This window comes from Pleurodeles waltl, chromosome 12 (genome assembly GCF_031143425.1).
Source record: "Pleurodeles waltl isolate 20211129_DDA chromosome 12, aPleWal1.hap1.20221129, whole genome shotgun sequence".
Lineage (NCBI taxonomy): Eukaryota > Metazoa > Chordata > Amphibia > Caudata > Salamandridae > Pleurodeles > Pleurodeles waltl.
Genome location: NC_090451.1, coordinates 282825820 through 282839858, shown reverse-complemented (window position 1 = coordinate 282839858; position 14039 = coordinate 282825820). Strand labels below are relative to the sequence as shown.

General features: G+C 42.9%; 1 protein-coding gene across 3 annotated transcripts in view; it reads left to right on the top strand.

The window, feature by feature from the left end:
* NFATC3 (nuclear factor of activated T cells 3) overlaps positions 1-14039 on the top strand; it is an 821290-nt gene that overhangs the window by 238010 nt on the left and 569241 nt on the right. For all 3 annotated transcript variants that reach the window (XM_069216237.1, XM_069216233.1, XM_069216234.1), the window contains exon 3: positions 13722-13884. In XM_069216237.1, coding sequence (XP_069072338.1) covers positions 13722-13884 — 163 coding nt within the window. The remainder of the gene's footprint in view (positions 1-13721; positions 13885-14039) is intronic.

Sequence of the window (14039 nt, the reverse complement as noted above, 5' to 3'; positions counted from 1 at the left end):
TGTATTTGGGGTCCACTCTTTAACGTTAGGGGACCAGATGGGTATTCTCTGTCTCCGCCCCATAAAGAGGTTTGTGTATGAGGGAGAAAATCTGGCCCCCATTGCAGTTACTTGCAGCTGTTGATATCACTCTCCATTAAATAGGAAACAAATATGTAAGATAAGGTCAGCCATTTTAGTCAGCATTTTAAAATGTTTCATATAGCTTGTGCTCTTATAATTTAAAAAATACTCCAAAGCCTTTAGGCCATACTTATGTTGAATGCTGGTATATAGACTGACAACATCTAATGAGATGAATGACATGTTACTATCCCAATTGATATCCTCCAATTTACTCAGGAAATCACTCATGTCCTTAATGTTTGATGCCAAATTCATAACCAAAGGCTTTAAGTATTGGTCCACATATTCTTATAATCTCTTGGTTGTACCCCCAGTATCCAAAATATTCTGTCTTCCCTGGGGAAAGACCCCACCTTTATGTACCTTCGGTAACATGTATGTAAAAAGACTTTGTGGAGATGTTACTTAAATATCTATACTCTAGATCTGTTAGCAATGCAATCTTTCTCTACTCATTTAACATGACTCTCAAAATCCTACCTATTTTCAATAGGGTTTCCTGGTGTCAGTGTATATTAATTAGAGTCTCCCGATTGGCAGGCAATCTCTCCATCATAATCATCCCTGTTCATGATGACTATATTGCCCCACTTGTCTGCTTCTCTAATAACAATGAAAGTATCCTCCTTTAACTCTGTTATAGCCAGACATTCCTTCAGTGTAAGATTCCCAGGAATTTTGTTTTGGGGGTTTCTACCTATTCTTTTATCCGCCAATCCTAAGAAAATCATCTGTCACCTTTTTGATAGAACATATCAATACCAGCAAACTGTTTTCCTTGTGGCATACATTTAGTTCTTGGTTTATTGTTTACACATTCTTTATCAGTGTCCAATGGAGCACACAGTTCTTGGAAATCAAATGACTCATCATTTATAATCGACAGAGAATGCTTATCTTTCCCATCCTTGATAGTCATATCAGAAATTGTGTCCCTTGTGGTAATAATGTCTTGTATCCAGTGTTGCAAAAAACTTTATAATTCAGCTGTCTGGTGAATGTAAAGAAATCAATTTTCAAATCAATAAAGCTACTATTAGTCAGAACACAAAAATACAAACCTTTGCCCAAGAATTGTGTTTTCACATAATTTAGAATCTGATTAGACAAATTAATCACTTGTATATCAGATTCAGACCTCTCAATGCCACGATCAGTTTCTCTAATTAAACATGGCTCTTTGTTTGATTTTGCATTTCGTACGTGTACCTCTACCTTCTGTTTTCCCATTTTCTTCCCCTTGTCATCCTCCTTTTTTCTGCATACCTATTCTCACTGGTTGTACCTCATCAGAAAAAGAGGAGCTGTGTGGTTTTCTGGTCTCATTAAATTGGGTGGATCCAAATCCTTATTCAAAGAAACATCAGAACTACTTATACTTTTACTGATCTCTTTCTTTCCCTGATCTGTTCCCGTCTCTTCCTTTTCCAGTAATGCTTCATCAATTTTTTTTGCAAAGGTAAAATACCCTTCCATTCTCATAATCTTTCATCTCGTCTAATCTTATTAATTTTCCTCTATTTGATGTTTTCCTGGTCAGCTTTAATCAATGGACATATAAATGGGCCTATGCGGCTCATAGTAACCACGACTGCATGTTTAGAGCTACATAGGATCTGTTTGGTGATCCAGAATGGTTATCTATAAGAGCGATCACAATGGCCAGGATTATAGATGGTCATGAAAAATTAGCATAAGACTTATTTAAATATGCAAGAAAGGGATGCAGAAAATGCCGGATATAACAATTAACAGTCTGAAAGATTAATTCATTCGACTGGAAAGATTGAAAACCAATGGACTGTCAAAATGGTGGGATGGGGTAACACTATTTAAAAATAAGTGAATACCTAGGGGTCTGAGAATTTTGATTTTTCCTACATTTCATGATTTGGATGAAGATTTATTGAAAGAATGGGAAGATAATTCCCAAACTAGCCCAATTTTGGAGCAAGATAAAGGCTCTAGAAGGTGAGGTCAAAGAGATGAATATTAGAGATTTGACAGAAACATTATGAGATTTTGAATAATGTGATTAAAGCTCACCAGGAAAAGATCAGAAAGTGAACTTAATAAGATTAGACAAGATTAAAGAGATTATGAGAATGGAAGGGAATTTACCTTTGCGAAACATTTGATGAAGCATTATTGGAAAAGAAAGAGATGAGAACAGATCAGGGAGGGAAAGAGATCAGTTCAATAAATAGTTTGATGTATTTGGTTCCACATAATTTAACTAATGAGACCCGAAAACCCCATGGCTCTTCTTTTTCTGACGAGGTACAACATATGAGACTAGGTATGTGGGGAAAAAGGAGGAAGACAAGGAGAGGAAGACGGGAAACTAGAAGGTATAGGTACACGTATGAGAAATCGAACAAAGGGCCATGCTTAAGTAGAGAAAATGATTATGGCATTGAGAGGTCTGAATCTGATTAATAAGTGATGAACTTGTCTAATCGCATTCTAAATGATGTGGAAACAAAAGTCTTGGAAAAAGATTTGGTTTTAGTGTTATGACTAATAGTAACTTTACTGATTTGAAAATGAATTGGTTTAAATTCACCAGACAGTTGAAATAAAAAAATATTTTTGAGAACTTGGATAGAATACAGAATTACCACAAGGGACGCAATTTCTGATAAGACTATCAAGGATGTGAAAGATGTGCATTCTCTGTTGATAATGAATGTCATTTGATATCTAAGAATTGTTTGCTCAATAGGACATTGAATCAGAATGTGTAAAGGATAGTGGTTTGAAACCAATATCTAAATTTGTGCCACAAGAAAAACAGTTTGCTGGTATTGATTTGTTCTATCAAAAGGTGACAGATGATTTTCATAGATTGGAGGATAACAGAATAGGTAGAAACTCCCAAAACAAAATTCTTTGGAATCTTACACTAAGAAATGTCAGGCCGTAAGAGAGTTAAAGGAGGATACTTCAATTGTTATTAGAGAAGCAGAAAAGTGGGGCAATATCGTCTTTATGGACATGGATGATTATGATGCTGAGATTGCCCATGAATTGAGATACACTAATTGCTATAAATTGACACCGGGAAACCCTCTGAAAAATACAGTTAGGATATTGACAGTCATGTTAAATGAGTGGAATGAGATTGAATTGTTAACTGATCTGGAGTATGGATAATTAAGTAACATATCTGCCCGAGGTCCTTTTATATACATGTTACTGAAGATATTTAAAGGTGGGGCTTTTCCCTCGGTAAAACAGATTATTTCGGGTATAGGGGGTACCACAGATAGATTATCAGACTATGTGGATCAATTCCTAAAGCCTTTGTTTATACATTTGCTATTGTTCGTTCAGGACAAGAGGGCTATCCTGAGTAAATTGTAGGATATCAATTGGGATAGTAACAGGTTATTCATCTCATTAGATGTTGTCAGTCTATATACCAGCACTCAACATAAGTATGGCCTAAAGGCTTTGGAGTATTTTTTCAAATCTAAGAGTGCAAGCTGCATTGTACATTCTAGAATGCTGAATTAAATGGCTAACTTTATCTTGCGTAACATTTTTTTCCTATTTAATGGAGATTGGTATCAACAGCTGCAAGGAACGTCGATGGGGACCATATTTGCTCCCCTGTACGCGAACCTTTTTATGGGGTAGTTTGAGAGGATGCACTTCTGATGGATATAACTACCTGTGGATTCCTCACCTTATGAATTCTCCCCGTGTGCCAGCATTTGATGGGAAAGCTTCTTCCCAGCTCTCCTCGTTGACGAGGATGTCACAATTGCACAGCTCCACACGCGACTCCGTCTGACGTCACCGTGCCAATAAGAGGTCCTTGCCGGCGTACTGACGTCCGTTCTCTTTTTTCCGTACTTTCGACGTTAACTGTTTTCTCTTAGCTCTCGAAGTTACTGTTTCGAAGGTGTCTTATTGTACTCTGTTACAATGTGCCCTCCTAAAAAGTCAGGTTTTAAACCTTGTCGGGAGAGCGGGGTCAAATGTCTGTCACGGACCCTTACGACGACTGCTTATGGTGTCTGTTCGGACCACGATGTAGGGTAACGCGCGTCCTGCTAAAGGATGAATCCAAAGGCGCTGAAGGAAAGAGAGGCTAGGCAAAGAAGGAGCACAGAAGACATCAGAGGTCTAAGACTAGAGACTCTTCATCCCATAACTCTCCTAAGAAGAGGCGGCGACATGACTCTCCGCATCGTTCTTCTGGAGGTCAATCTCGATCTCCGTCTCCATCCAGACGGTGTCATACGACGTGGGAGGTTAGTCACACTGTAACTTCCAGCCTCAAAGTCCTCAGGCTTCGTCGGCGCCATCGCTCATTGAGGTGGTTGAGTCTCCAACGCGTCCTCACTTTTCACCTGGAGCGCATGAGTTGGTGCCACAGGTTCCGGGTCGGGCCCAGGCACTGCATGAAGATCCAAGGTTTCCTGCCTTCCCGACTCCGGGAGTGGATCCAGTGGCATTTCTTAATGCCATGTTCACTATCTTCAATACGGCTATGGCCCCTGCTGGTGCACCGGCTGGTCCCACGGGTCCTTTGGCCTTCTCCTTGGCTCTCCAGCTCCATACAAGTCGGCTTAGTTTGTACCTTTTTTTCAGGCTGAGGATGCCAGTTTGGCGCCGATGACTTCGCCTCGTAGGCCTCCAGCGCTGATGACATCGCCGCTTGGACAGCCGACGCTGATGACAGCACCTCATATGCCAACGGCGCTGATGGAGTCAGCTCTGGCACCGGATGGATCCCAGTCGGGTCGGAGTGTAGCTCCTTCTTCTCCTGGTCTGCGCCCATCGCTTTTGAAACTGGCATCATCCACGTTGACAAACTCCATGTCAACGCCTAGATTGGAGGCCAGGTTAGGGTCGCGGAGGAGAGCGTTAAGGCTCTTGGAAGAGCAAGAGTACCAGAGTCAATTGATGCAGGAAGGAGAGATTGCTGAGCCCTTGGGAGAATTTAAGGGCCTAGACTCAGCTAGAGGGCTGGACACTTCGCCTGAGTGGGATCTTTAATCTCCAGGGGAGTTTACTGAGGAGGTGGCTTCCTTTCACTCGGTTATCAAGAAGACTGCAGAGTTTTTGGACCTTCCATTGCCAGCTGCTGAAGCCAAAACTAACATTTTAACTGAAGTATTACATCCTTCTTCTACTTCAGCGGAGGCCTTGCTCTCATTCAATGATGCTCTTACGGAACCTAGCTTAGAGATCTGGAGAAAGCCTGTAACATCATCAGCTGTGTCCAGAACTGTTGCAAGAAGATACAGAGTTGCCCCGGGTGATCTGGGATTTTTGTCACAACATCCAGCTCCGGAGAGTTTGGTAGTCCAGGCTTCGTGTTTGGCTCGCCCTGCTCCAGGATCTTTTCCTGTTACTCCATCGGACAGGGAGTCTAAGAGTATGGAGCAGACGGCTAAGAAGACTTTTTCATCCTGCAGTATCGCTCTGAAGTTGGTTAATGCTAACTGCGTGTTGGGCAGATATGTACACGCCTTGATGGACACGGCTACAACTGTGGTGCCTAACTTGCCGCAGGATATGCAGGGACAGTTCCATTAACTCTTGTTGGGCTGCAGCAAAGCAGATCATCCAGTCTGGTCTGGATACTACAGTCTCAGTGGCCAGAGCGATGGGTACTTCAGTTGTCACTAGGAGACATGCATGGCTGAGGTCTTCTGGATTTTCATCGGATGTCCAGACAACTTTATTAGACCTGCCTTTCGTTGGAGAAACGTTGTTTGGAGCCAAAGCAGACTCTGCCTCAGACCGCTTTAAGGACAGTAGAGCTACAGCAAAATCTTTGGGACTGCAGGCTTCCACATCTACTCCTTTCAGGTCCTTTAGGGTGTTTGGCTGTGGAGCTGCTTTTCATGGGAGACCTCAATCCATGTTTCTAACAGTCTGCCAGCCTTTCCTATAGATCCTTTAGAGGGCGGGGAGGGTTAGAACGCGAGGAGCCACCCAGCAGCACCCTGCCTCATCTTCTTTCTCTGGGGGAGTACAACAAGGAAAGCAGCCTTAGTTTTCCATCCATTTTAAGTCATGCTTCTCCCGTAGGGGGAAGGTTATTTCAATTTCTCCACGAGTGGGAGATGTCACATTGGACTCCTAGGTACCGAATATTGTGGGGAAAGGGTATGCTCTTCCCTTTCGCAAGTGCTCCCTCCCATCCCTCCTCGTCCTTAGTTTTGTTCAGAGGATCATCTCCTGTTGCTGCAGCAGGAGGTTCAGGTCCTTTTATCGAAAGGCGCAGTGGAGTTGGTTCCAGAGCAGGAAAGGGGTCAGGGATGCTATTCGAGATATTTCCTGATTCCCAAGAAGGATAGGCGAATGAGGCCTGTCCTGGAGCTGAGGATTTTGAATTGGTTCCTCAAACAGGAGAAATTCAGGATGCTGACTCTAGCGCAGGTGCTTCTGGCGTTGAACAAAGAGGATTGGATGGTATCTGTAGACTTGCTGGATGCTTACTTTCATATCCCCATTCTCAAGTCACACAGGAAGTATCTCCGGTTTGTGGTGGGGTCGCAACACTACCAGTTTGCGGTTCTTCCTTTTGGTCTTACTTCCACACCTTGAGTCTTTACGAAGGTGATGGTGGCGGTTGCAGCGTATCTCAGTAGGAAGGGAGTTATCGGTATTCTCTTACCTGGACGGCTGGCTGATCAAAGCCAAGTTTCCAGAGCTCGTGCTGCATCCTCTCCAAATGACAACACAGTTGTTGTTGAGTCTGGGTTTTACGGTAAACGTGGCCAAGTCTCACCTGGAGCCCTCTCAACGGCTCCTGTTCATAGGGGGCAGTACTGGATACATCATTGGATCGGGCCTATCCTCCGCCTCAGCGGATCCAGGACATTCAGGTGTTGAGTCCAGTGTTTCAAAAGGAGTGGTTGTTCCAGTCCTTAAGGTTCTTTGTCTGCTAGGTCTGTTTGCTTCTTGCATTCTGTTGATCACTCATGCACGTTGGCACATGAGGGCTCTCCAGTGGTGCCTCCGCAAACAGTGGTTTCAACACAAAGGGGATCTCGAAGAGTCGATAACGTTCTCCAGAGATGCTGCAGTGGATCTTCGATGGTGGGCTGTGGACGGAACCTTTCACAAGGAAGGCCGTTTGCTCTACCACCTCCAGTGGCCACGGTCATAACAGATGCGCCTACTTCAGGGTGGGGTGCTCATCTTGGGGACCTGGAGATCAAAGGTCTTTGGTCTCTAGTGGAACAGACTCTTCATATCAATCTGTTAGAATTGCAGACTATACATCTGGCTCTCAAGGCCTTCCTCCCGTCCCTTGCGGTCAGTCAGTTCTGGTCTTGATGGACAACACTACCGCAATGTGGTATATCAACAAACAGGGAGGCTCTGCGGCTTTGGTCCTGGGCTCTAGACCATCGGATTTGCTTAGTAGCAAACCATCTGGCCAGAGTTCTCAACATATATGCGGACAGTCTGTCGGCATTTCTCGGCTGACCACGAGTGGCGTCTTGATCTGGTTCTTCACATCTTCAGGTTGTGGGGTTTTCCACGGATAAACCTATTTGCCACTTGAGACAATGCACACTGCCAGTCGTTTTGCAGCCTCCAGTATCCAGTGCAAGGAGCGTTGAGGAACTCATTTCAGAAGTCCTGGTGCAGCCAGTTACTTTACGCGTTTCCCCCCCATACCCTTGATTCCTCTGGTTCTGAGGAAGATTCACCAAGATCGGGCTCAAGTAATTTTAGTAGCTCCGGATTGGCCGAGAATGGTGTGGTACACGGACCTTCTCCAACTCTCACTGTGCCCTCTGCTCCGTCTCCCTCTCAGGGCAGATCTCCTCTCGCAGTCGCAGGGGCAGGTTCTACACCCCCCACCTCCAGAGCCTGCATCTACTTGCCTGGAGATTGACCGGGGCAATCAGAGTTATTTTTCTTTCCCACTGGAAGTGGTGGATGTTGTTTTTTCGGCCAGGCGACACTCCACTAAGACTGTATATTCCGGCAGATGGGCAAAGTTCATGGCTTGGTGTAGAGAGAAACAAATTGATCCCTTGAAAGCCCATTTGTCTGATGTTCTGTTTGCTTTAACTTTAGCACAGAAGGGTTTCACAGTTGTGACTGGGTGTGTGTTTGATACAAGTTTACAAGGACCTGTCCCCACCATATCTTTTACACGGCGTGTACAGAAACTGTAAACTTGATTGACTTTGTTCTACTTGAAACCAGTGGAGTACGTTGATGTCAAGATAGCTTTGTCGTGCTTTTTACTTATTCGTACAGTCTCTTGTAACATGATTTTGCATTCTCTGATGCCTTTATTCTTATTTTATTTTGCAGTGCTGTAGACTGTTGCTGTAATTCAGTTAAGATATAATCTGTAGTTTCCCTCAGGGGTGCATTTGCAGGAGAAGTCATTTATTGACACCTGCTGGTTGGTGCGTTCTTTTTTTAAATAAAGAACTTCACTCAGAATCTGCTCTGTGAAGTAGAGAAGTGAATCTGTCCAGATGTTGAGATTTGTATTTTTTGTTGTTTTCATTTTTACCTTGTGTATGCTTATGCTGTCCCCAGTTCTTGTGAAACAACCCCCCTCCATCACTGTCACTAGTATTTTATTTTGGTTTTATTGTAACACAGGGTTTTTTCATTCCATCCTTTTTAAAATGGGTGATTTGTTTTTGTGTTCATGGTCACCGTCCATCCAGTCTTTGGTGAATCTATTAATTGTTGTCATACATCTAATACTTAAGACTATAGTGTCATAACATCTGCACCAACATTTGCATATACATATTAAATAACAAGCCCAATGTTGCAAATACTTGGGCACCCTTGCAGATTACTTTTTTCTAGTTGACCAGGTGAAAGGTCTAATTAAGAGCTACTAAATAAGCTTTAAGAGGAATGAGCAGCTCCTTCACAGCTGGTCCTTTCACCTCATCCACTTCTCAAAGTAGTTAATATGTTCCAGTGTGTTGTATGTTGCTACCAAGTCGAATAATGTCAGGATTTTTATTTGGCTTCGGTCTGCCAACCTGAGCAGACAATTTTTTAGATCTGCAACAGCCAACCTTGGTGGACATTCTTTGCTATACCACGTTCAAAAGTTATAAGTCCCCCTTGCCATGGTATGGGAGGCTAAAATATGCCGGTTTGTCATCGGATCTTTGGGGTCTACTTCCTTTTTTTTATTTTTTTTAGATGGCTGTGTTTTGGTCTGTTTTAGTGCTTAGGGACCAAAGTTCAGCTAAGAAGAGCTGTTTAGTATTCTGTGATATTCATAGAGATAACTTTGAGCAGGGCATGCAGGAGGACATGGTTCACTTGGTAGATTGGGTGTTATGGTTTGCACTGCTATACATGATGGTCTTAAAGAGTGAGTTTAGAAGGTTATCTCGGCTCGAAGAATATTTTTTCTGTCAAAGAAGTTGAGTAGCTTCTCAGTGTATTATGTACTTGTGCGTGGAGTGCTAAATAGCAGTCCAGTTCATTGATTTTGGAACACATCTTTAATAATTTGTCCTTGCGTAGTAGTGCTTTTTGCCTTGCTGTCTTCTGCATGTTAAGCCCTCATATATTCTTTATCATCTATCGCCTTGTCATCTTCAACAGACATTTGATCTTGATTACCAGTTTGACTCTACCTAGAGAGAAAAATAGTATTTCTAACTTGAGTTCAGATATGTAGCCATCCAGCCATGTGATCATGACAGCTTTCAGGATTCAGCTCAATACTGATAGCGATCGAGTGTTTGAGCCTGATAAACAACTTGTAATAATGAATCATAACTTGCAGAAAGGGGGAACACCATTGATTACTTATGACCCAAAAGAATTTTGTTGGTCATTGGTACCCAATGATGGGGTTCTGGTGATTTTGGGGATAAAGCTAATTTCATTTTGTTCCACCTCCCCCCTGCCCCCCCCCAATCATACAACAGGTTTGGCAATTTCTGCCATACTTTATCCTGTACCACAGAGGAGTTTGCATCTAATTAGCACTAGTTTAATAATTATTTAAGGAAGTGCATTAAGCTGGGTTAGATGGAAATTTAAAATGTTTACCTGTTCCCCTCACTTTACTGATTTCTGTATTTATCCCTTCCAAGACACTAAGGGGGTCATTTTGAACCTGGCGGCCGGCGGTAAGGTGGCGGGAACACCGCCAACAGGCTGGCGGTGTCCCGCCAGCTATTATGACCGTGGCGCAAAAGCCACGGCCATACCGCCGGCCCCTCCACTTTACCGCCAGGTCTCCGCCTGGCGGTCATAATCCCCAGGGCAGCGGTGCAAGCACCGCTGCCCTGGGGATTATGAGTCCCCGACCGCCAGCCTGTCCGTAGCGGTAAACACCGCCATGGAAAGGCTGGCAGTAAGGGGACTTGGGGTGCCCCGGGGGGCCCCTGCACTGCCCATGCACTAGGCATGGGCAGTGCAGGGGCCCCCAGGCATAGCCCCGTCGCACATTTCACTGCCCGAAATGCGCGACGGGGGCTACTGCACCCGCTGCACATCAGCATTGCCGCCGGCTCAATTACGAGCCGGCAGCCATGTTGATGTGACATTTCCGCTTGGCCAGCGGACGGTAACAGTTTCCGCTGGGCCAGCGGACGGTAACGTCATAATAGGGAGGCAGGAATACCACCAGCAATGGCGGTATTCTGTCTCCCGCGGCCCCGGCGGTCTTCTAGGAAGACCGCCGAGGTCGTAATGACCCCCTAAGACAATTAAATGCAGAGCAATTCAATCCTCATTGACTTGTTCCTCTTGTGCTAGACCATACATCTCACAGATCTCGCTAGAGAGCAATGATCTCATGAGTCTGACATCATTCACTGCCTTGTGTTACTCTGGCATTCATTTTAGGAAAGTTGGACTGGAGACGGTTCAATGTCGACCTACCTTCTTGAGTAGCATCAATATTATGGTGTTTCTACAAAGCAGAGGATTATTGTGCAGCCTTGCTTTTCGGTGTGATGTAGATGTGTATACTTAAAATTTAGTGAACTAACTCATATTATCAATGAGTTACATAGCTGTCGCATAGTGCTGCATAACACACAATTGTGTAATTGGTAATTACATTGTTGGATGTCCAAGACATATTGTATGGGGTCAAGTACATGAAGTTTTCATGTTTATCCTTTGGACAAATAGGCCCAATTTCCTGCAGCACAAACCAAATTGACTTCAGTTTAACAGTACCACGATATGGGCCTGTGGAAGAACATTGCCTGCAGTTGAGGGAAGATTTGTAGCCCAGTGTTAATGCTGTAACTTGTAGTTATGATGCTTTAATGCAAACGCCATTAGTAGTAGGTTGAGCGGTGTAAGGAAATGCTGTGAGCTCGGATTGCGCTAATGGCACTCGTTCCAGTATATAACTACGTGCACACGTTTACAAAATGTATCAATGTGATGCTACATATAATAGTCCCAGAATGCTCACTGACTAAATGAAAATAGTGCCTGAAATCAAGATTAATGATGCTTTGCTCTCAAAATAAATACAAAATACACAAAAATAGGAACTTTTTGCGAAACTGTCCAATTTTGGTAGCATTTCGTTTAGGCATCATTTAGTAAAACGTGCTTGATACAGGCTAGTTATTAAAAAATAATACTAATAATTGAAATGCACACATTGCCATAGTAGTTCCCAAGTGAGGAAAGCTACTTTGTGTGCTGACGTGCTCCTACTGAAAGAGCTATATGGTGTCACTCACTGATGTTTTTTAGGGGCCCAATTAATGAAGAGGGTCACAAAAGTGCACCCGTGGTATATGTCTATGCAGTACTGCATATTTAGGACTCATTAATTCATAAGTATTTACAAAAGTAGCCCTGAAACCTGTACTTATTTTTTAACTACATTTTACTGTGAGCAAAAATGCATGTGTATGTTTCCTCCGTGTGAGAATCTGCTGAGCAGTGCAAGTTCACTTTTCCTACAACCTCTTTTTTTCTCCACTCCAGAAAAAGTTTTACGTCTGCACTTTTCAGAAGAAATTTCCAAAGTGTCCCGGGGGGGGGGGGGGGGAGTTTAGAGAAGAGCTGGTAAAAACCCTTAAACATGTAAGTTTGTAGATGTGCACAGACACAGGTTATTCCAATCCTGGAACTACTACTTCTCACTCTTTCCAGCTCAAGTATGTAGATTTGCGGAAAGGTGGAAAAATCCGGGCATTGTTAGAATCCCTGCTATATTATGCATAGTGGCATGATTAGTAAGGCTATTTTCAGAGCTCTGATTCCATAAGAACGCTGCAGTAATTTGCCACCCCACTGCATAGCACCAAAGGGAAAACTGTTTTTTTTTTTTTTTTTTAAACAGGACAAGTAAACTTAATATGAAGCATTCCATCCTATGACCAGCAGATATTTTATAAAAGGTCCACAACTCTGCGTCTAAGTTCGACTTTTCTGGGTGTTTTTGCTCTAAATTTTTATCATAGATGTAGATCGATCTTCCATTTTCTAAGGTTGCTAACTGTCCACTTTGCCTGAGTTTTGCTCTTGTGTGATCATTGAATTTAGTATCCCTACCTATACTAGGGGCATAACAGCTAAGTCCCAAGCTAATGTTGATGAAAGTGTGCTACAATCTTTCCTTCGCTTCAGGCAACACAAGTAGAGAGTGTCTGTATTCCTAGTAAATAGTATTAGTTTTTTTTTATTGTTCATATCTTTTAGGATATAGTTTTCCATGTACATGAATTAAATGTTCTTCACAGATGCTAGATCCATTCCTCAAGTAGCATGCCTATCCTACCGGAAAAAAGATGTTTGAATCTTAGTTCTGGAGACTTCCTCTGGTGGGAAGAGAACTAACCAAGGGGACAGATTCCACTATCATTCTGTTTTTTAACTCCTTTTTTGTAAATAACAAATCTATCTCTTATTTTTTGCTCTAATCTTTTCTGAAAACTGTTCGTTTTCAGCTGGACTCTAAATATTGCCATGAACCTCCTTAAAATTAAGTTGAACTGAGAGCTTCCCTTTCCCGGTATTTTCCTGGTGCATCATTGAGAAAGCAACAAGTGGGGAAAAGACAGCTCGGGCCTTGTTTTATTAATTCAGTCATTGAAACAGCACACCTACTGAGGCTCACACTTTGATGGAAGTAAAATGCTACTCTAGGTGACCTAAACATTTGACGTGGTTCCGACGTGAGCCGTGCGGAAAGTTACATCCAATTGATTTTCATTTGACAGGAGTGATTCCAAAAATGGTGCTTGTTGGGAGAGGTACACAGTAAGAAATGCAGTTTGGTGAGTAGATTCGTATTCAGTGCCATTTCTTAGTTGAGAGGGGAGGGGCGGCTAAATTACTTGTGAAATACTGTTTCTTTGGAACTGTACATTTTCCTTTTCATCAATTCGGTTACATTTTTGTTAGAAAGCAGACTGACATTTCTTGCACCGCTCTGCGATGCCTCCCCACTCAGACACCACACTAAAGGCTATCTGTTGACATAGATGAGGTATTTTTAAATATCACCCTAATGCATTCCAGAGTAAACATTAAGTAACTGTTTCCTTTATTACTGGCATATTAAATCGCATACAAGTATCTTTCTTATAAAAGCAGTTATAGCTTTCCCAGTGAAACATTTTATGCACTTTTTTCAGCACAACTTCACTGCCTCCACTCGACTGGCCTTTACCAAGCCATTATGGACAATGTGAGTTGAAGGTGGAAGTACAACCCAAAACGCACCACAGAGCGCACTACGAAACGGAGGGCAGTCGAGGGGCAGTAAAAGCATCCACCGGTGGACACCCTGTCGTGAAGGTATGTTGCTTTTGCCGAAGCAATCTTTTACTGTCAAATCAAATTTTGCTGAAAAATGTGTGTTCTCGCGTAGACTTCAGCTTGATCTAACATGACATAATACATAAAGTAAACGTTAAAGATTCAATCGAAGCTCGTCATAGTCCATATAGAGC